The following is a 23860-nucleotide window of genomic DNA, read 5'->3' on the forward strand; positions in this document are numbered from 1 at the left end:
GTCATGAAATAACTTGTTTTTTTTTCAAGTCTCATCATTTCTTGAATAGCGTGCGAAGAGAAGTGAAGATTTTTGCGAACTGATTTGCTAAATGAATTTACTTGAACTTTTGCAAATTAATCGCTTGACTTGCTTGCTAAGCAAAACTTACCTTCTTTGCGAACTGATTTTCCATATGATACAACTTGAATTGTCTTAATGTTTCATCGCCTGATGAACGTGCTCAAAAACTTAAAACTTTTTGAGAAATGATTTACCCTGTAGTTTTTTTCGGACCGATTCGGTATGTTGATAACTGTCTATATATTCAAGTCTCATAGCTTGTATAGCATGCAAAACAAATCTTGATAAATTTTTTGAAATTGGGTCAGTGAAGAAATTGGCATTAATTCAATGTTTTAATGCTTGAATAGATTGCTTAAGAAGAACTCAAAATTTTTGTGAAATAACTTGAAATGTTTCAGTTTCATCGCTTCAATAGAAAAACCTATACTTTTTGCCAAAAGGTTTGATCTTTGAATTACTCTGAAATATTCGTAGCTTGATGTTCGTAGTAAGTTTTCGTAGCTTGATGTTTGCCCAGAATCTTTTAATTTTTTTGTTACTGATTCGTTTTTTGATTTAGCTTTAATTTTTTGAAGTTTTAGCGCCTGATGTACTTAAAAGAACAACCGGAATTTTTTGTCAATCAATTCGCGTCTTGAAATAACTTGAATTTTTTCTAAGTTTCATCACTTATTGAATAGCGTGCGAAGAAAAGTGAAGCTTTTCGCGAACTGATTTGGTAAATGACTTAACTTGAAATTTTGCAAGTTCATCGCTTGACTTGCTTGCTAAGCAAAACTTACCTTCTTGGCAAATTGATTTGCCATCTGATATAACTTGAATTGTTTTAAGGTTTCATCGCTTGATGAACTTGCTAAAAAACTTAAACTTTTTGAGAAATGAGTTTTTCTGTAGTTTTTTGCGGACCGATTCGGTATGTTGATAACTGTCTATATATTTTTTTGAAATTAATAGCGATACAACCTGTTTAAGAAAAGGTTAATTTTCTTCAAACAAATGCTTGCACTAAGTTATTTTAGATTTTTCAAGTCTCATAGCTTGTATAGCATGCAAAACAAATCTTGATAAATGTTTTGAAATTGGGTCAGTGAAGAAATTGGCATTAATTCAATGTTTTAATGCTTGAATAGATTGCTTAAGAAGAACTCAACATTTGTGTGAAATAACTTGAAATGTTTCAGTTTCATCGCTTCATGGCTTCAATAGAAAAACCTATACTTTTTGCCAAAAGGTTTGATCTTTGAATTACTCTGAAATATTCGTAGCTTGATGTTCGTAGTAAGTTTTCGTAGCTTGATGTTTGCCCAGAATCTTTTAATTTTTTTGGTACTGATTAGTTTTTTAATTTAGCTTTAATTTTTTTGAAGTTTTAGCGCCTGATGTACTTAGAAGAACAACCGGAATTTTTTGTCAATCAATTCGCGTCTTGAAATAAGTTGAATTTTTTCTAAGTTTCATCACTTATTGAATAGCGTGCGAAGAAAAGTGAAGATTTTCGCGAACTGATTTGGTAAATGACTTAACTTGAAATTTTGCAAGCTCATCGCTTGACTTGCTTGCTAGGCAAAACTTACCTTCTTGGCAAATTGATTTGCCATCTGATATAACTTGAATTGTTTTAATTTTTCATCGCTTGATGAACGTGCTGAAAATTTGTGAGAACTGATTTACTCTGTAGTTTTTTTGCGGACCGATCCGATATGTTGATAGCTGTCTATAATTTTTTTCGAAATTAATCGCTATACAACCTGATTAAAAAATGTTAATTTTCTTCAAACAAATGCTTGCACTGAGTTATTTTAGATTTTTCAAGTCTCATAGCTTGTATAGCCTTCTAAAAACGTAAACAATTTGCGAAATTATTCGCTTGAATAACTTGCTTAGGGAAGCTTTAGTTTTTTGGGAACCGATCCGTTCTGAAAATAACTTGGAATACTCCAAGAGTTTATGGGTTGCAAAACCTGCTGAAGAAAACTGAAGTTTTTAGCAAACCAATCCTCACTAAGAAATATTTTGAAATTCGGTCAGTGAAGAAACTTGAATTAATTCAATGTTTTAATGCTTGAATAGATTGCTTAAGATGAATGCAAATTTTTTGTGAACCGATTTGCTTTCTGAAATAACTTGAATTGTTTCAAAGTTTCATCGCTTCAATGGCTTCAATAGAAAAACCTATACTTTTCGCCAAAGGGTTTGATCTTTGAATTACTTTGAAATATTTCAAGTTTTCGTAGCTTGTTCTTTGCCCAGATTCTTTCGATTTTTTTGTTACTGAATCGTTCTATGAATTAGCTTTAATTTTTGTTGAAGTTTTGTCGCCTGATGGACATGAAAGAACAATCAGAATTTTTTGTCAATTAATTCGCGTCATGAAATAACTTGAATTTTTTTAAAGTTTCATCATTTCCTAAATAGCGTGCGAAGAAAAGTGAAGATTTTTGCGAACTGATTTGCTAAATGAATTAACCTGAAATATTGCAAATTCATCGCTTGACATGCTTGCTAAGCAAAACTTACCTTCTTTGCAAAGTGATTTGACATATGATTCAACTTGAATTGTTTTAATTTTTCATCGCTTGATGAACGTGCTAAAAAATTTAAGCAAAGTGATTTGCCATATGATTCAACTTGAATTGTTTTAATGTTTCATCGCTTGATGAACGTGCTAAAAAATTTAAAACTTTTTGAGAAATGATTTACCCTGTAGTTTTTTGCGGACCGATTAGGTATGTTGATAACTGTCTATATGTTTTTTTTTGAAATTAATCGTTATACAACCTGATTTTAAAAAAGTTAATGTTCTGCAAATAAATGCTTGCAATAAGTTATTTTAAGTTTTTCAAGTCTCATAGCTTGTATAGCCTTCTAAGAGCGTGAAGAATTTGCGAAATTTTTCGCTTTAATAGCTTGCTTAGGAAAGCTTTAGTTTTTTGGGAACCGATCCGTTCTGAAAATAACTTGGAATACTTCAAAAGTTAATGGGTTGCAAAACCTGCTTAAGAAAACTGAATTTTTTAGCAAAACAATTCTCACTAAGAAATATTTTGAAATTCGGTCAGTGAAGAATCTTGAATTAATTCAATGTTTTAATGCTGGAATAGGTTGCTTAAGAAGAACTACAAGTTTTTGTGAACCGATTTGCTTTCTGAAATAACTTGAATTATTTCAAAGTTTCATCGCTTCAATGGCTTCAATAGAAAAACCTATATTTTTCGCCAAAGGGTTTGATCTTTGAATTACACTGAAATATTTCAAGTTTTCGTAGCTTGTTGTTTGCCCAGATTCTTTCGCTTTTTTGTTAGTGAATCGTTCTATGAATTAGATTTAATTTTTCTGAAGTGTCTTCGCCTGATGGACTTAAAAGAACAAGCAGAGTTTTTTGTCAATTATTTCGCGTCATGAAATAACTTGGATTTTTCAAAGTTTAATCATTTCCTAAATAGCGTGCGAAGAAAAATGAAGATTTTTGCGAACTGATTTGCTAAATGAATTAACCTGAAATATTGCAAATTCATCGCTTGACATGCATGCTAAGCAAAACTTACCTTCTTTGCAAAGTGATTTGCCATATGATACAACTTGAATTGTTGTAATGTTTCATCGCTTGATGAACGTGCTAAAAAATTTAAACTTTTTGAGAAATGATTTACCCTGTAGTTTTTTGCGGACCGATTAGGTATGTTGATAACTGTCTATATGTTTTTTTTTTGAAATTAATCGCTATACAACCTGATTTAAAAAAGGTTAATGTTCTGCAAACAAATGCTTGCAATAAGTTATTTTAAGTTTTTCAAGTCTCATAGCTTGTATAGCCTTCTAAGAGCGTGAAGAATTTGCGAAATTATTCGCTTTAATAGCTTGCTTAGGAAAGCTTTAGTTTTTTGGGAACCGATCCGTTCTGAAAATAACTTGGAATACTTCAAAAGTTTATGGGTTGCAAAACCTGCTTGAGAAAACTGAATTTTTTAGCAAACCAATTCTCACTAAGAAATATTTTGAAATTCGGTCAGTGAAGAATCTTGAATTAATTCAATGTTTTAATGCTGGAATAGGTTGCTTAAGAAAAACTCCAAGTTTTTATGAACCGATTTGCTTTATGAAATAACTTGAAATGTCTCAAAGTTTCATCGCTTCAATGGCTTCAATAGAAAAACCTATACTTATCGCCAAAAGTTTGATCTTTGAATTACTCTGAAATTTTTCAAGTTTTCGTAGGTTGTTGTTAGCCCAGAATCTTTTGATTTTTTTTGTTACTGATTCGTTCTATGAGTTTGCTTTAAATTTTTCGAAGTTTCATCGACTGATTGACTTAAAAGAACAACCAGAATTTTTTGTCAATTAATTCGCGTCATGAAATAACTTGATTTTTTTTTCAAATTTTCATCATTTTTTGAATAGCGTGCGAAGAAAAGTGAAGGTTTGCGCGAAATGATTTTCTAAATGAATCAACTTCAAATATTGCAAATTCATTGCTTGACTTGCTTGCTAAGCAAAAATTACCTTCTTTGCGAACTGATTTGCTATATGATACAACTTGAATTGTTTTAAAGTTTCATCGCTTGATGAACGTGCTAAAAAACTTAAACTTTTTGAGAAATGATTTACTGTAGTTTTTTGCGGACCGATTCGATCTGTTGATAACTGTCTATATTTTTTTTGAAATTAATCGCGATACAACCTGATTAAGAAAGGTTAATTTTCTGTAAACAAATGCTTGCAATAACTTATTTTAAATTTTTCAAGTCTCATAGCTTGTATGGCATGCTAAAAACGTGAAAAATTTGCAAAATTATTTGCTTGAATAGCTTGCTTAGGAAAGCTTTTGTTTTTTGGGAACCGATCCGTTCTGAAAATAACTTGATTACTTCAAAAGTTCATGGGTTGCAAAACCTGCTTAAGAAAACTGAATTTTTTAGCAAACCAATTCTTACTAAGAAATATTTTGAAATTCGGTCAGTGAAGAAACTTGAATTAATTCAATGTTTTAATGCTTGAATAGATTGCTTAAGAACTCAAAAATTTTTGTGAACCGATGTGCCTTATGGAATAACTTGAAATGTTTCAAAGTTTCATCGCTTCAATGGCTTCAATATAAAATTCTATATTTTTTGCCAAAGGGTTTGATCTTTGAATTTCTCTGAAATATTTCAAGTTTTCGTAGCTTGTTGTTTGCCCAGAATCTTTTTGTTACTGATTCGTTCTATGAATTAGCTTTAAATTTTTTGAAGTTTCATCGCCTGATGGACTTAAAAGAACAACCAGAATTTTTTGTTAATTAATTCGCGTCATGAAATAACTTGCATTTTTTTCAAGTTTCATCATTTCTTGAATAGCGTGCGAAGAAAAGTGAAGATTTTCGCGAACTGATTTTATAAATGAATTAACTTGAAATATTGCAAATTCATTGCTTGACTTGCTTGCTAAGCAAAAATTACCTTCTTTGTAAACTGATTTGCCATATGATACAACTTGAATTGTTTTAAGGTTTCATCGCTTGATGAACTTGCTAAAAAACTTAAACTTTTTGAGAAATGAGTTTTTCTGTAGTTTTTTGCGGACCGATTTGGTATGTTGATAACTGTCTATTTTTTGTATAAATTAATCGCAATACAACCTGATTAAGAAAAGGTTAATTTTCTGTAAACAAATGCTTGCAATTTTTTATTTTAAATTTTTCAAGTCTCCTAGATTGTATGGCATGCTAAAAACGTGAAAAATTTGCAAAATTATTGGCTTGAATAGCTTGCTTAGGAAAGCTTTTGTTTTTTGGGAACCGATCCGTTCTGTAAATAACTTGAATACTCAATAGTTCATGGGTTGCAAAACCTGCTTAAGAAAACTGAATTTTTTAGCAAACCAATTCTTACTAAGAAATATTTTGAAATTCGGTCAGTGAAGAAACTTGAATTAATTCAATGTTTTAATGCTTGAATAGATTGCTTAAGAACTCAGAAACTTTTGTGAACCGATTTGCTTTTTGAAATAACTTGAAATGTTTCAAAGTTTCATCGCTTCAATGGTTTCAATAGAAAAAATTATACTTTTCGCCAAACGGTTTGATCTTTGAGTTACTCTGAAATATTTCAAGTTTTCGTAGCTTGTTGTTTGCCCAGAATCTTTTGATTTTTTTTGTTACTGATTCGTTCTGTGAATTAGCTTTCAATTTTTTGAAGTTTCATCGCCTGATGGACTTAAAAGAACAACCAGAATTTTTTGTCAATTAATTCGCGTCATGATATAGTTTGAATTTTTTCAAAGTTTCATCATTTCTTGAATAGCGTGCGAAGAAAAGTGAAGATTTTTGCGAACTGATTTGCTAAATGAATTAACTTGAAATATTGCAAATTCATTGCTTGACATGCTTGCTAAGCAAAACTTACCTTCTTTGCAAAGTGATTTGCCATATGATACAACTTGAATTGTTTTAATGTTTCATCGCTTGATGAAAGTGCGAAAAACTTAAGATTTTTGAGAAATGATTTACTCTGTAGCTTTTTGCGGACCGATTTTATATGTTGATAACTGTCTATAATTTTTTTTGGTTTTGATCGCTATACAACCTGATTAAGAAAAGGTTAATTTTCTGCAAACAAATGCTTGCAATAAGTTTTTTTTAATTTTTCAAGTCTCATAGTTTTTATAGCATGCTAAATACGTGAAAACTTTGCGAAATTTTTCGCTTGAATAGCTTGCTTAGGAAAGCTTTTACTTTTTGGATACATATCTTTCTGAAAATAATTTGGATTACTTCAAAATCTTATGGGTTGCAAAACCTGCTTAAGAAAACTGAATTATTTAGCAAACCAAATCTTGCTATGAAATATTTTGAAATTCGGTCAGTGAAGAAACCTGAATTAATTCAATGTTCTAATGCTTGCATAGATTGCTTGAGAACCCAAAATGTTTGTGAACCGATTTGCTTTATGAATTAACTTGGAAATGTTTCAAAGTTTCATCGCTTCAATGGCTTCAATAAAAAACCCATACTTTTCGCCAAGGTTTTGATCTTTGAATTACTCTGAAATATTTCAAATTTTTGTAGGTTGTTGTTTGCCCAGAATCTTATGATTTTTTTGTTTCTGATTCGTTCTATGAATGAGCTTTCAATTTTTTGAAGTTTCATCGCCTGATGGACTTAAAAGAACAACCAGAATTTTTTGTCAATTAATTCGCGTCATGAGATAACTTGAATTTTTTCAATGTTTCATCACTTCTTGAATAGCGTGAGAAGAAAAGTGAAGATTTTCGCGAACTGATTTTGTGAATGAAATAACTTGAAATTTTGCAAATTCATCGCTTGACTTGCTTGCTAAGCCAAACTTACCTTCTTTGCAAACTGATTTGCCAATGATACAACTTGATTGTTTTAATGTTTCATCGCTCGATGAACGTTCTAAAAAACTTGAAACTTTTTGAAAAATGATTTACCGTAGCTTTTTGCGGACCGATTTGATATGTTGATAACTCTATAATTTTTTTTGAAATTAATCGCTATACAACCTGATTAAGAAAAGGTTTTTTTTCTGCAAACAAATGCTTGCAATAAAATATTTAAAGTTTTTTAAGTCTCATAGCTTGTATAGCATGCTAAAAAAGTGAAAAAGTTGCAAAATTGTTCGCTTGATTATCTTGCTTAGGAAAGCTTTAAATTTTTGGGAACCGATCCGTTTTAAAAATAGCTTTGAATACTTCAATAGATTGGTTGCAAAACTTGCTTAAGAAAACTGAATTTTTTTAGCAAACTAAATGTTGCCAAGAAATATTTTGAATTTCGGGCAGTGAAGAAACTTGCATTTAATGTTTTAATGCTTGAATAGATTGCTTAAGAAGAATTCAAAATTTTTGTGAACCGATTTGTTGTATGAAATAATTTGAAATGTTTCAAAGTTTCATCGCTTCAATGGCTTCAATAGAAAAACCTATACTTTTCGCCAAAGGGTTTGATCTTTGAATTTCTCTGAAATATTTCAAGTTTTCGTAGCTTGTTGTTGCCCAGATTCTTTCGCTTTTTTGTTAGTGAATCGTTCTTGAATTAGTTTAACTTTTCTGAAGTTTCTTCGCCTGATGGACTGAAAAGAACAACCAGAGTTTTTTTGTCAATTAATTCGCGTCATGAAATAACTTGGATTTTTCAAAGTTTCATCATTTCTTGAATAGCGTGCGAAGAAAAGTGAAGATTTTTGCGAACTGATTTGCTAAATGAATTAACTTGAAATATTGCAAATTCATTGCTTGACATGCTTGCTAAGCAAAACTTACCTTCTTTACAAAGTGATTTGCCATATGATACAACTTGAATTGTTTTAATGTTTCATCGCTTGATGAAAGTGCGAAAAACTTAAGATTTTTGAGGAATGATTTACTCTGTAGCTTTTTGCGGACCGATTCGATATGTTGATAACTGTCTATAATTTTTTTTGATTTTGATCGCTATACAACTTGATTAAGAAAAGGTTAATTTTCTGCAAACAAATGCTTGCAATAAGTTTTTTTTAAAATTTCCAAGTCTCATAGTTTTTATAGCATGCTAAATACGTGAAAACTTTGCGAAATTTTTCGCTTGAATAGCTTGCTTAGGAAAGCTTTTACTTTTTGGATACATATCTTTCTGAAAATAATTTGGATTACTTCAAAATCTTATGGGTTGCAAAACCTGCTTAAGAAAACTGAATTATTTAGCAAACCAAATCTTGCTATGAAATATTTTGAAATTCGGTCAGTGAAGAAACCTGAATTAATTCAATGTTCTAATGCTTGCATAGATTGCTTGAGAACCCAAAATGTTTGTGAACCGATTTGCTTTATGAATTAACTTGGAAATGTTTCAAAGTTTCATCGCTTCAATGGCTTCAATAAAAAACCCATACTTTTCGCCAAGGTTTTGATCTTTGAATTACTCTGAAATATTTCAAGTTTTTGTAGCTTGTTGTTTGCCCAGAATCTTATGATTTTTTTGTTTCTGATTCGTTCTATGAATGAGCTTTCAATTTTTTGAAGTTTCATCGCCTGATGGACTTAAAAGAACAACCAGAATTTTTTGTCAATTAATTCGCGTCATGAGATAACTTGAATTTTTTCAATGTTTCATCACTTCTTGAATAGCGTGAAGAAAAGTGAAGTTTTTCGCGAACTGATTTTGTGAATGAAATAACTTGAAATTTTGCAAATTCATCGCTTGACTTGCTTGCTAAGCCAAACTTACCTTCTTTGCAAACTGATTTGCCAATGATACAACTTGATTGTTTTAATGTTTCATCGCTCGATGAACGTTCTAAAAAACTTAAAACTTTTTGAAAAATGATTTACCGTAGCTTTTTGCGGACCGATTTGATATGTTGATAACTCTATAATTTTTTTTGAAATTAATCGCTATACAACCTGATTAAGAAAAGGTTTTTTTTCTGCAAACAAATGCTTGCAATAAAATATTTAAAAGTTTTTCAAGTCTCATAGCTTGTATAGCATGCTAAAAACGTGAAAAAGTTGCAAAATTGTTCGCTTGATTATCTTGCTTAGGAAAGCTTTTAATTTTTGGGAACCGATTCGTTTTAAAAATAGCTTTGAATACTTCAATAGATTGGTTGCAAAACTTGCTTAAGAAAACTGAATTTTTTTAGCAAACTAAATGTTGCCAAGAAATATTTTGAATTTCGGGCAGTGAAGAAACTTGCATTTAATGTTTTAATGCTTGAATAGATTGCTTAAGAAGAATTCAAAATTTTTGTGAACCGATTTGTTTTATGAAATAATTTGAAATGTTTCAAAGTTTCATCGCTTCAATGGCTTCAATAGAAAAACCTATACTTTTCGCCAAAGGGTTTGATCTTTGAATTTCTCTGAAATATTTCAAGTTTTCGTAGCTTGTTGTTGCCCAGATTCTTTCGCTTTTTTGTTAGTGAATCGTTCTTGAATTAGTTTAATTTTTCTGAAGTTTCTTCGCCTGATGGACTGAAAAGAACAACCAGAGTTTTTTTGTCAATTAATTCGCGTCATGAAATAACTTGGATTTTTCAAAGTTTCATCATTTCTTGAATAGCGTGCGAAGAAAAGTGAAGATTTTTGCGAACTGATTTGCTAAATGAATTAACTTGAAATATTGCAAATTCATTGCTTGACATGCTTGCTAAGCAAAACTTACCTTCTTTGCAAAGTGATTTGCCATATGATACAACTTGAATTGTTTTAATGTTTCATCGCTTGATGAAAGTGCGAAAAAACTTAAGATTTTTGAGAAATGATTTACTCTGTAGCTTTCTGCGGACCGATTCGATATGTTGATAACTGTCTATAATTTTTTTTTGATTTTGATCGCTATACAACTTGATTAAGAAAAGGTTAATTTTCTGCAAACAAATGCTTGCAATAAGTTTTTTTTAAAATTTCCAAGTCTCATAGTTTTTATAGCATGCTAAATACGTGAAAACTTTGCGAAATTTTTCGCTTGAATAGCTTGCTTAGGAAAGCTTTTACTTTTTGGATACATATCTTTCTGAAAATAACTTGGATTACTTCAAAAGCTTATGGGTTGCAAAACCTGCTTAAGAAAACTGAATTATTTAGCAAACCAAATCTTGCTATGAAATATTTTGAAATTCGGTCATAGAAGAAACTTGAATTAATTCAATGTTCTAATGCTTGCATAGATTGCTTGAGAACTCAAAATGTCTGTGAACCGATTTGCTTTATGAAATAACTTGGAAATGTTTCAAAGTTTCATCGCTTCAATGGCTTCAATAAAAACCCTATACTTTTCGCCAAGGGTTTGATCTTTGATTTACTCTGAAATATTTCAAGTTTTTGTAGCTTGTTGTTTGCCCAGAATCTTTTGATTTTTTTGTTTCTGATTCGTTCTATGAATGAGCTTTCAATTTTTTGAAGTTTCATCGCCTGATGGACTTAAAAGAATAACCAGAATTTTTTGTCAATTAATTCGCGTCATGAGATAACTTGAATTTTTTCAATGTTTCATCACTTCTTGAATAGCGTGAGAAGAAAAGTGAAGATTTTCGCGAACTGATTTTGTGAATGAAATAACTTGAAATTTTGCAAATTCATCGCTTGACTTGCTTGCTAAGCCAAACTTACCTTCTTTGCAAACTGATTTGCCAATGATACAACTTGATTGTTTTAATGTTTCATCGCTCGATGAACGTTCTAAAAAACTTAAACTTTTTGAAAAATGATTTACCGTAGCTTTTTGCGGACCGATTTGATATGTTGATAACTCTATAATTTTTTTTGAAGTTAATCGCTATACAACCTGATTAAGAAAAGGTTTTTTTTCTGCAAACAAATGCTTGCAATAAAATATTTAAAGTTTTTTAAGTCTCATAGCTTGTATAGCATGCTAAAAAAGTGAAAAAGTTGCAAAATTGTTCGCCTGATTATCTTGCTTAGGAAAGCTTTTAATTTTTGGGAACCGATCCGTTTTAAAAATAGCTTTGAATACTTAAATAGCTTATGAGTTTTAAAACTTGCTTAAGAAAACTGAATTTTTTTAACAAACTAAATGTTGCTAAGAAATATTTTGAAATTCGGGCAGTAATGAAACTTGCATTTAATGTTTTAATGCTTGAATAGATTGCTTAAGAAGAATTCAAAATTTTTGTGAACCGATTTGCTTTATGAAATAATTTGAAATGTTTCAAAGTTTCATCGCTTCAATGGCTTCAATAGAAAAACCTATACTTTTCGCCAAAGGGTTTGATCTTTGAATTTCTCTGAAATATTTGAAGTTTTCGTAGCTTGCTGTTTGCCCAGAATCTTTTTTTACTGATTCGTTCTATGAATTAGCTTTAATTTTTGTTGAAGCTTTGTCGCCTGATGGACTCAAAAGAACAACCAGAATTTTTTGTCAATTAATTCGCGTCATGAAATAACTTGAATTTTTTTAAAGTTTCATCATTTCTTGAATAGCCTGCGAAGAGAAGTGAAGATTTTTGCGAACTGATTTGCTAAATGAATTAACTTGAAATATTGCAAATTCATTGCTTGACATGCTTGCTAAGCAAAACTTACCTTCTTTGCAAAGTGATTTGCCATATGATACAACTTGAATTGTTTTAATGTTTCATCGCTTGATGAACGTGCGAAAAACTTAAAACTTTTTGAAAAATGATTTACCGTAGCTTTTTGCGGACCGATTTGATATGTTGATAACTCTATAATTTTTTTTGAAATTAATCGCTATACAACCTGATTAAGAAAAGGTTTTTTTTTCTGCAAACAAATGCTTGCAATAAAATATTTAAAGTTTTTTAAGTCTCATAGCTTGTATAGCATGCTAAAAAAGTGAAAAAGTTGCAAAATTGTTCGCTTGATTATCTTGCTTAGGAAAGCTTTAAATTTTTGGGAACCGATCCGTTTTAAAAATAGCTTTGAATACTTCAATAGCTTATGGGTTTTAAAACTTGCTTAAGAAAACTGAATTTTTTTTAACAAACTAAATGTTGCTAAGAAATTTTTTGAAATTCGGGCAGTAATGAAACTTGCATTTAATGTTTTAATGCTTGAATAGATTGCTTAAGAAGAATTCAAAATTTTTGTGAACCGATTTGCTTTATGAAATAATTTGAAATGTTTCAAAGTTTCATCGCTTCAATGGCTTCGATAGAAAAACCTATACTTTTCGCCAAAGGGTTTGATCTTTGAATTTCTCTGAAATATTTGAAGTTTTCGTAGCTTGCTGTTTGCCCAGAATCTTTTTTTACTGATTCGTTCTATGAATTAGCTTTAATTTTTGTTGAAGTTTTGTCGCCTGATGGACTCAAAAGAACAACCAGAATTTTTTGTCAATTAATTCGCGTCATGAAATAACTTGAATTTTGTTAAAGTTTCATCATTTCTTGAATAGCGTGCGAAGAGAAGTGAAGATTTTTGCGAACTGATTTGCTAAATGAATTAACTTGAAATATTGCAAATTCATTGCTTGACATGCTTGCTAAGCAAAACTTACCTTCTTTGCAAAGTGATTTGCCATATGATACAACTTGAATTGTTTTAATGTTTCATCGCTTGATGAACGTGCTACTTGAACTTAAACTTTTTGAGAAATGATTTCCTCTGTAGTTTTTTGCGGACCGATTTGATATGTTGATAACTGTCTAGTTTTTTTGAATTTAATTGCTATACAACTTGATTAAGAAAAGGTTAATTTTCTGCAAACAAATGCTTGCAATAAGTTTTTTTTTTAATTTTTCAAGTCTCAGTTTTTATAGCATGCTAAAAAAGTGAAAAAGTTGCAAAATTGTTCGCCTGATTATCTTGCTTAGGAAAGCTTTTAATTTTTGGGAACCGATCCGTTTTAAAAATAGCTTTGAATACTTAAATAGCTTATGAGTTTTAAAACTTGCTTAAGAAAACTGAATTTTTTTTAACAAACTAAATGTTGCTAAGAAATATTTTGAAATTCGGGCAGTAATGAAACTTGCATTTAATGTTTTAATGCTTGAATAGATTGCTTAAGAAGAATTCAAAATTTTTGTGAACCGATTTGCTTTATGAAATAATTTGAAATGTTTCAAAGTTTCATCGCTTCAATGGCTTCAATAGAAAAGTCTATACTTTTCGCCAAAGGGTTTGATCTTTGAATTTCTCTGAAATATTTGAAGTTTTCGTAGCTTGCTGTTTGCCCAGAATCTTTTTTTACTGATTCGTTCTATGAATTAGCTTTAATTTTTGTTGAAGCTTTGTCGCCTGATGGACTCAAAAGAACAACCAGAATTTTTTGTCAATTAATTCGCGTCATGAAATAACTTGAATTTTTTTAAAGTTTCATCATTTCTTGAATAGCCTGCGAAGAGAAGTGAAGATTTTTGCGAACTGATTTGCTAAATGAATTAACTTGAAATATTGCAAATTCATTGCTTGACATGCTTGCTAAGCAAAACTTACCTTCTTTGCAAAGTGATTTGCCATATGATACAACTTGAATTGTTTTAATGTTTCATCGCTTGATGAACGTGCGAAAAACTTAAAACTTTTTGAAAAATGATTTACCGTAGCTTTTTGCGGACCGATTTGATATGTTGATAAATCTATAATTTTTTTTGAAATTAATCGCTATACAACCTGATTAAGAAAAGGTTTTTTTTTCTGCAAACAAATGCTTGCAATAAAATATTTAAAGTTTTTTAAGTCTCATAGCTTGTATAGCATGCTAAAAAAGTGAAAAAGTTGCAAAATTGTTCGCTTGATTATCTTGCTTAGGAAAGCTTTAAATTTTTGGGAACCGATCCGTTTTAAAAATAGCTTTGAATACTTCAATAGCTTATGGGTTTTAAAACTTGCTTAAGAAAACTGAATTTTTTTTAACAAACTAAATGTTGCTAAGAAATTTTTTGAAATTCGGGCAGTAATGAAACTTGCATTTAATGTTTTAATGCTTGAATAGATTGCTTAAGAAGAATTCAAAATTTTTGTGAACCGATTTGCTTTATGAAATAATTTGAAATGTTTCAAAGTTTCATCGCTTCAATGGCTTCGATAGAAAAACCTATACTTTTCGCCAAAGGGTTTGATCTTTGAATTTCTCTGAAATATTTGAAGTTTTCGTAGCTTGCTGTTTGCCCAGAATCTTTTTTTACTGATTCGTTCTATGAATTAGCTTTAATTTTTGTTGAAGTTTTGTCGCCTGATGGACTCAAAAGAACAACCAGAATTTTTTGTCAATTAATTCGCGTCATGAAATAACTTGAATTTTGTTAAAGTTTCATCATTTCTTGAATAGCGTGCGAAGAGAAGTGAAGATTTTTGCGAACTGATTTGCTAAATGAATTAACTTGAAATATTGCAAATTCATTGCTTGACATGCTTGCTAAGCAAAACTTACCTTCTTTGCAAAGTGATTTGCCATATGATACAATTGAATTGTTTTAATGTTTCATCGCTTGATGAACGTGCTACTTGAACTTAAACTTTTTGAGAAATGATTTCCTCTGTAGTTTTTTGCGGACCGATTCGATATGTTGATAACTGTCTAGTTTTTTTGAATTTAACTGCTATACAACTTGAATAAGAAAAGGTTAATTTTCTGCAAACAAATGCTTGCAATAAGTTTTTTTTTAATTTTTCAAGTCTCAGTTTTTATAGCATGCTAAATACGTGAAAAGTTAGCGAAATTTTTTGCTTGAATAGCTTGCTTAGGAAAGCTTTTACTTTTTGGATACCGATCCTTTCTGAAAATAACTTGGATTACTTCAAAAGCTTATGGGTTGCAAAACCTGCTTAAGAAAACTGAATTATTTAGCAAACCAAATCTTGCTATGAAATATTTTGAAATTCGGTCATTGAAGAAACTTGAATTAATTCAATGTTCTAATGCTTGCATCGATTGCTTGAGAACTCAAAATGTTTGTGAACCGATTTGCTTTATGAAATAATTTGAAATGTTTCAAAGTTTCGTCGCTACAATGGCTTCAATAGTAAAACCTATAATACTTTTCGCGAAAGTGTTTGCTCTTTGAATTACTCTGAAATATTTGAAGTTTTCGTAGCTTGCTGTTTGCCCAGAATCTTTTTTTACTGATTCGTTCTATGAATTAGCTTTAATTTTTGTTGAAGCTTTGTAGCCTGATGGACTCAAAAGAACAACCAGAATTTTTTGTCAATTAATTCGCGTCATGAAATAACTAGAATTTTTTTAAAGTTTCATCATTTCTTGAATAGCCTGCGAAGAGAAGTGAAGATTTTTGCGAACTGATTTGCTAAATGAATTAACTTGAAATATTGCAAATTCATTGCTTGACATGCTTGCTAAGCAAAACTTACCTTCTTTGCAAAGTGATTTGCCATATGATACAACTTGAATTGTTTTAATGTTTCATCGCTTGATGAACGTGCGAAAAACTTAAAACTTTTTGAAAAATGATTTACCGTAGCTTTTTGCGGACCGATTTGATATGTTGATAAATCTATAATTTTTTTTTGAAATTAATCGCTATACAACCTGATTATGAAAAGGTTTTTTTTTCTGCAAACAAATGCTTGCAATAAAATATTTAAAGTTTTTTAAGTCTCATAGCTTGTATAGCATGCTAAAAAAGTGAAAAAGTTGCAAAATTGTTCGCTTGATTATCTTGCTTAGGAAAGCTTTAAATTTTTGGGAACCGATCCGTTTTAAAAATAGCTTTGAATACTTCAATAGCTTATGGGTTTTAAAACTTGCTTAAGAAAACTGAATTTTTTTTAACAAACTAAATGTTGCTAAGAAATTTTTTGAAATTCGGGCAGTAATGAAACTTGCATTTAATGTTTTAATGCTTGAATAGATTGCTTAAGAAGAATTCAAAATTTTTGTGAACCGATTTGCTTTATGAAATAATTTGAAATGTTTCAAAGTTTCATCGCTTCAATGGCTTCGATAGAAAAACCTATACTTTTCGCCAAAGGGTTTGATCTTTGAATTTCTCTGAAATATTTGAAGTTTTCGTAGCTTGCTGTTTGCCCAGAATCTTTTTTTACTGATTCGTTCTATGAATTAGCTTTAATTTTTGTTGAAGTTTTGTCGCCTGATGGACTGAAAAGAACAACCAGAATTTTTTGTCAATTAATTCGCGTCATGAAATAACTTGAATTTTGTTAAAGTTTCATCATTTCTTGAATAGCGTGCGAAGAGAAGTGAAGATTTTTGCGAACTGATTTGCTAAATGAATTAACTTGAAATATTGCAAATTCATTGCTTGACATGCTTGCTAAGCAAAACTTACCTTCTTTGCAAAGTGATTTGCCATATGATACAACTTGAATTGTTTTAATGTTTCATCGCTTGATGAACGTGCTACTTGAACTTAAACTTTTTGAGAAATGATTTCCTCTGTAGTTTTTTGCGGACCGATTCGATATGTTGATAACTGTCTAGTTTTTTTGAATTTAATTGCTATACAACTTGAATAGGAAAAGGTTAATTTTCTGCAAACAAATGCTTGCAATAAGTTTTTTTTTTAATTTTTCAAGTCTCAGTTTTTATAGCATGCTAAATACGTGAAAAGTTAGCGAAATTTTTTGCTTGAATAGCTTGCTTAGGAAAGCTTTTACTTTTTGGATACCGATCCTTTCTGAAAATAACTTGGATTACTTCAAAAGCTTATGGGTTGCAAAACCTGCTTAAGAAAACTGAATTATTTAGCAAACCCAATCTTGCTATGAAATATTTTGAAATTCGGTCATTGAAGAAACTTGAATTAATTCAATGTTCTAATGCTTGCATCGATTGCTTGAGAACTCAAAATGTTTGTGAACCGATTTGCTTTATGAAATAATTTGAAATGTTTCAAAGTTTCGTCGCTACAATGGCTTCAATAGTAAAACCTATAATACTTTTCGCGAAAGTGTTTGCTCTTTGAATTACTCTGAAATATTTCAAGTTTTCGTAGCTTGTTGTTTGCCGAGAATCTTTTGATTTTTTTTTGTTACTGATTTGTTCTATGAATTAGCTTTAATTTTTTTGAAGTTTCATCGCCTGGTGGACTCAAAAGAACAACCAGAATTTTCTGTCAAATAATTCGCGTGATGAAATAACTTGAATTTTTTCAAAGTTTCTTCAATTTTTGAATAGCGTGCGAAGAAAAGTGAAGATTTTCGCGAACTGATTTTCTAAATGAATTAACTTGAAATATTGCAAATTCCTTGCTTGACTTGCTTGCTAAGCAAAAATTACCTTCTTTGCAAACTGATTTGGCATAAGATACAACTTGAATTGTTTTTATGTTTCATCGCTTGATGAACGTGCTACTTGAACTTAAACTTTTTGAGAAATGATTTCCTCTGTAGTTTTTTGCGGACCGATTCGATATGTTGATAACTGTCTAGTTTTTTTGAATTTAATTGCTATACAACTTGATTAAGAAAAGGTTAATTTTCTGCAAACAAATGCTTGCAATAAGTTTTTTTTTTAATTTTTCAAGTCTCAGTTTTTATTGCATGCTAAATACGTGAAAAGTTAGCGAAATTTTTCGCTTGAATAGCTTGTTTAGGAAAGCTTTTACTTTTTAGGAACCGATATGTTCCGAAAATAACTTGGAATACTTCAAAACCTATGGGTTGCAAAACCTGCTTAATTTTTTAGCAAACCAAATCTTGCTAGGACATATTTTGAAATATTTAAAAGTTTCATTGCTTGAATAGCTTGCTCAAAAAACTTGAACGTTTTGTGAAATGATTTGCTCCATGAAACATTGTGGAAAATTTCAAAGCTTCATCGCTTGAATGGCTTCAATAGAAAAATAACTGATTTTTTCGCCAATTGAGTTTCTCCATGAAATAATGCATCGTTTCATTAGTTTGATCGCCTGATTAGCTTGCTTAGAAAATTGCAACTTTTCGCAAAATGATTCGGTCTAAGAAACTTGGAATATTCAAAAGTTCATCGCTTGAATAGATCGCTTAGACAAACTTATAACTATCACGAACCGAATCTTTTTGTAAAATAATTCGAAGTGTTTCAGAAATTCATCGCTTGAACTACCTGCTTAAGAAAAACATACACAATTTTTCCGAAAAAATGAGCACTACGAAGTAGCTTGAAATTTTTCAAAGTTTCATCGCTTGAATAGCTTGCTAACGCAAATTAATTTTTTCTTGAATTTATTTGCTCTAGGGAACAACTTGAATACATTTAAATTTCATTGCTTGAATAGCTTGCTTAGAAAAACTTAAATTTTTGCGAACCATATCGTTTTTTGAAATAACTTGAATTATTTCAAAGTTTCATCGCTTGAATTGCGTGCTAAGAAAAACTTGATTGAGACGGGCTTGCTAGTTTCTTGTCTATCAAGCTTGTCTTGTCTAACCTGTTCACGGAGCGTCGCATGACGGAGGGACCCTGGGTTCAAAGTATTAGTTCCTATACGCAGCTGGACCATGTAGTCCCTATCCGGGGGTGCCCAACTTCCCTTCACACTGCCATACAGCCCGAAAAAGTGCTGCGCGCGAGAGATTGCATGAGAGGGATGAAAAGCTGAGGAAACGAGAGAGATCTAGAGAAGGTGGAGAGAGACGTGGAGAAAAAAAAACAGAGAAAAGACGAGGGAACAACGAGAAAAACAAGAAAACCTTCCTGCTCATGTACTTAGTAATGGCTGATTTTCTAGTCACCCTACTATTCCGAAGCGTAATTGAACCAAACCCCGGCCCGCCATCTACCTTTAGACTTTGCCAAAACAAGTTTCTGATTAGCCAATACAGTGTCTCGTGCCATTATAGAGGGTGGATGCACCTAAACTGCTTCTCAATTAGCAAAGTAAAATCTGTTGTCACCCTGATATCACGGTGGGAACTGTGACTATTGCCAAATCAACCCCTTAGATACCTTCAAGAGTTAACCACAAACCCCACTACAGAAAATTTAATACCAGCAGAGGGTTCTGCAAAATGGCCCCAGACCAAAGTAAAATAAAATAATATACCAATTGGCAACCACCGACACTAAAGTCGCCTAGAGTCACAGGAAACTTTGTTTTCCATTGTCCCATTCTCCCCTACGCAAAACAAATCGTTTCCCAAAACAGACCTCCTAACGGTGGCAAAGGTGGCGGGCTTGCAATCATTATTAAAGAGGTCAAATATCAAAACATAAAATCGTTTTAAATGACCCCATCATAGATCAAATGCAATTAAATTATAATAAGCAAATCAAGTTGAATACATCATTTCTTGTAATTATCAAAAGGTGACTTCAATTGCTCCAACAAAATGAACAGTGCAGATCTTCTTGTAACTTTGTAAGTTCTTTTCATTTGCCCCTCTGATGATCACATCGGAGGTCCCTCAAGGATCTGTCCTCGTAACCTTGTTGATCCGAGTTTTCATCAATTGCCCTCCTATTCGCGGATGACCTGAAAGTTATTTTCGAGGGTAAAGTTAAAGAACTGACAAAGTTACAAGAATAAATAAACAATGAGTTTTGTTGGAGCTTTCAAAATCACACTTTGCTTAACTAGCAAGAAATGTTCTATAACTGAGTTCAAAGTTGGAAATCGAAAAAGGCCACCAATTGAGATAACTTTGTTCATGTTAATCACTTCATTGGAGGGAAACATCCCGTGAAGGTTGTTGGTCTGGCGAGCAGCGAAAACTTTTTTTGGACTGACGATGTTAAACAACGATGTTAAGCAAAACAATAAAATCTCTTTCGCCTGCGACAACGATAGCTTCAAAAGTACACTTATGCAGAGCTATCTTATCGTCAGCTCTATGCTTCCCATCTGAGTGCTGGGAACTTGGGGATCTGATTATCATATCATAGAATCCTTCAAGATAGCAATGAAATAGATATGTGGAAAACACGATGTAAAATTTACAGATGAATTACAAATTGTTGGCGAAGACAAGACGAAGAAAAGTCCTCCCAGAGATTAGGTATGGAGTGCACAGATTCAACTTCTGGCAAAGGACGGGCACAGAGTCAATGTCATCTAGAGAGTAATGGATGTTGGCAACCACCGACACTAAAGTCGCCTAGAGTCACAGGAAACTTTGTTTTCCAATGTCCCATTCTCCCCTACGCAAAGCCCCTTATTCTTTTCGATGAGCAGCTACTTCAAAATGAAATGGAACGAACAGAATACTGCTCATGGATTTTTATTTGTTTTGTTGAAACTGTCATGCAAATCCTAGATCTCAACAGTGGGACTAATCCCAGTGATATATCCACCATGTCCACATTCCAATAATAACGTTATCGCTTCGCTTCAACGTCTCCTGTTGAACATAAATGGGTTAATTCGAAGTAAATTTCTTTGAACTACAGCCTGACTCGTGCGGCTCAAGGTTGCAGAATTACATGTATCTGGCTTCGAGTCTTGAGCTTACCTGACCTTAGCCCAACAATATCAAATCTTGTTTTGTCCACTGGTTGATTTTGACAACATACTGAGATTACCTGACCTTAGCCCAACAATATCAAATCTTGTTTTGTCAACTGGCTCGTATTGACTCAGCATACTGAGATCAGATCTTTCAGCCCTTACCTTGGAAATCACCTGCAAAATTAAAACATAAATAACTGAGAAAATTATCTTGAATTTCTTTAAATTTGACTACATAGTTCGAGCAATGAGTGAAGAAGAGCTGGCGCAGTTTCTAGACACATACCTATAGGATGCATCAAAGAGGTAGAGCCAAACTTGCCAACAGAAGCTCCTAATTTCTCACAAAACAGGAAAAATCTCTATCAGCAACTTTCAGGAGACTCAAACTGAAAATCAAACAATTAGTCGAAGATAACGAAAAAGGAGCGGATTGAGTTGATAGGTAACTTTGACTGTCGGAGAGGCTACTCGCAAACTCTGGTCTAAAATTAAAAGACTTTCGATTACTTCAGCTAAAACCTTGGGAAAATGCATGGTGTTTAAAGACTCAATTTTTCATGACGCACAAAAGATTGGTAGCAAATTTCAGTATCAGTTAACACAACACCCAAAAGTTGCAAATAAGGAAAAATGCTAGTTATTCAAAAATTAATACTACTAGAACATAAAATAGTAGCAATCTCTATGAGAATGGCCGAAGATGGAATAAAGGCTAATAGGAAACTCAACTCGGTCGGGCCCGACATTTTCAAGCCGACCCATATGCTTTTGATTGGGAAACAAACCGCCAGCAATTTAGTATGCTTCTCAGTGATCTCTCAGGAGAGATCACTGAGATCAGGAGAGATAACTACCTGGTTTTACTCTCATTACGAACTTCCAAGAACACCAGCGCAGCTTCAGAAAAGAAGCTTCTGACTACCGCTGCCTTTTAACTCTATCACATGCTGCTTCACATCAGGCTCGAAAAATGCTAAAGTTTGGCAAAGATTTTTGATGGTCGTCGTTTTTCTCAAAGCTTATTTTGACCTTTTCTTTTTGTTTAAACATTTTCAGAGTTACTTTATGCCGTTTTCTCGCTTCTTTCAAGTGTTTGCGAAGTGTAGCTTCATCTCTGTTTTCACAAGCAAAGCTTGTGTTATAGTATGATCTCTCTTTTTTTCCAACCTAAGTCCCAAATATTGTTGCGACACAAATATTGTAAATGTGTTCATTTTGATCAATAACCAGCTATTAAGTACAGCCAATGCTAAGGATATTAACACAGACTATTATATTACAAATAGCACTTTAGCTTCAAATAATCATGGATCTGTAGCGTATAGGTAGGGAAGAAGACCCGCAACAAAAATAAGAGGGTTCGAACCTCGGCAGGTTTGGATGTTTTTTTAATGATCTTATGGTGATCTTTTGCTTTAAATGTTAGGTTCAATGTCAATAGCTGGGTCGCTTTTTGTTATACTTACGGCATTATTTATAATTTATTTCAAAAGTCAATTTTTTTGAAAAAAGAAGTGTAAAGTATGAATTTTTGAATAGCATTTCATTTGGCAGAGTAATGTATTTACAAAAACTATCTTAGTAGTAGTACAAGTGATTGAAAATGAAATCTCTATAATATGCATTATAGCTCTCAAATTTAATACATGCACTATACTCAAAATTACCACCTGTTGTAACATATCACCGAACTTTTTCGTATACTAGTTAAAATGCGTCCGCTCTATAAATTGAAGCATGTTAAATGGTAAATTTCTTTTTCAAGTTGACTGGTATTGCTAATGCGTCATAATTGGCTTGCTTCACTTAGCAATTATGTAGACTCATAATTGGCGTGCGTTACTTAAGGAAATTTTGTAGGCCCAAAGTTTTACTCATTCAGTTTTTCCCAGTAGCGTTATCGGGCATAATTTTGCATGTGTATGCGAAGTGCAACTTCGCCTCTGTATAAAATTTTTGAACGGACTTATGATTTAAGGTTCATCTTCTCCGAGAGAAAACACGATGCATAGCCCAGAAAACACCACAAATACTCAAAAAACATCGCATTATTCACTTGTAAGTAAATATTTGTGATATAAACTGATATGTAAATATGAAGTTTTCGAAGTTGTGCACAGAATCAGCTTGAATTAGGATTTGAGTTTTATATTTGAAATGTTAAAACCCATGTCAAACATTTTGATTTTTTAGGTCGATACGGTATGTGGTTTTTTCGTAGTGTATGTATGGCAGTTCGGAGTAATTGTGCATGATACTTGTCATTTCATCATACATTCCCAAGTATAATTGAGCACATTTTTGGTTGCTGGATTTTTAGGAGCTCTTTTCCACTGCCCCTGTCACCTTTTCCCTTTAATTTTTTGACAACTATTTTAATGTTGTCATAATTCAATAAGAATTGGCACGGTGAACAAATTAACATCGCGGATTTAGCCATGAAAACTCTTCAAGACCACTAGAAAATGAAAAATTTTAAAATGTTTGGAGGGAAGGGAGGGGGTGGAAAAGAGCCAAGTTTTGTTATCAAAATTAGAGTTTTCGTTTCCTGTTTATCAAAAAGGAGCACCTGCTGATATTTTGATTGCTATTACTCTTTAGTTTAAACCAGTGGCTTCTTCGGTTGATATGCTGATGGTTGACGTTCAAAACGTGCTATTTGGTGGTCCGTTCATGTTGAGTAAAAAGTGTGTTCAGGTCTACTTTTTTAGAACTCAGATAGCGCTCAAGTTTCACTCTTTTAAGTTCAATTCAATTTGATTTGTTTCAAGCAAATTAGGCAAAAACGCTTTCCAATAACAAATGTATATTTTAATTTCTCGCTGGAGTAAAAAGTAACCAATTGACCCAGTTTTATCTAATTAGGCCAGTTTTATAAAAATGTTCTATTCAAAAAAAACATCCTTGAAGTTCAAAGAGCTTCCAAGGATATTTGAAAGTTTTCAAGTCGATCATGTTTTTTCGGTTTGTTTGAGTTCATTGAAACT

The 23860-nt window shown here is 32.0% G+C and overlaps 1 protein-coding gene across 10 annotated transcripts in view; it reads left to right on the top strand.

Moving 5' to 3' along the window:
* Positions 1-23860, top strand: part of LOC134840622 (rho guanine nucleotide exchange factor 7-like) — a 90879-nt gene that overhangs the window by 6933 nt on the left and 60086 nt on the right. For 9 of the 10 annotated variants that reach the window (XR_010162431.1, XR_010162432.1, XM_063856559.1 and 6 more), the window contains exon 2: positions 22852-22931. The exons of the other annotated variant lie outside the window; for it this stretch is intronic. Coding sequence is in view for 7 of the 9 variants with exons in the window: in XM_063856559.1 (XP_063712629.1) it covers positions 22852-22931 (80 nt within the window). In the remaining 2 variants the exon portion in view is untranslated. The remainder of the gene's footprint in view (positions 1-22851; positions 22932-23860) is intronic. 10 annotated transcript variants of the gene reach the window in all.

This window comes from Symsagittifera roscoffensis, chromosome 2 (genome assembly GCF_963678635.1).
Source record: "Symsagittifera roscoffensis chromosome 2, txSymRosc1.1, whole genome shotgun sequence".
NCBI lineage: Eukaryota > Metazoa > Xenacoelomorpha > Acoela > Convolutidae > Symsagittifera > Symsagittifera roscoffensis.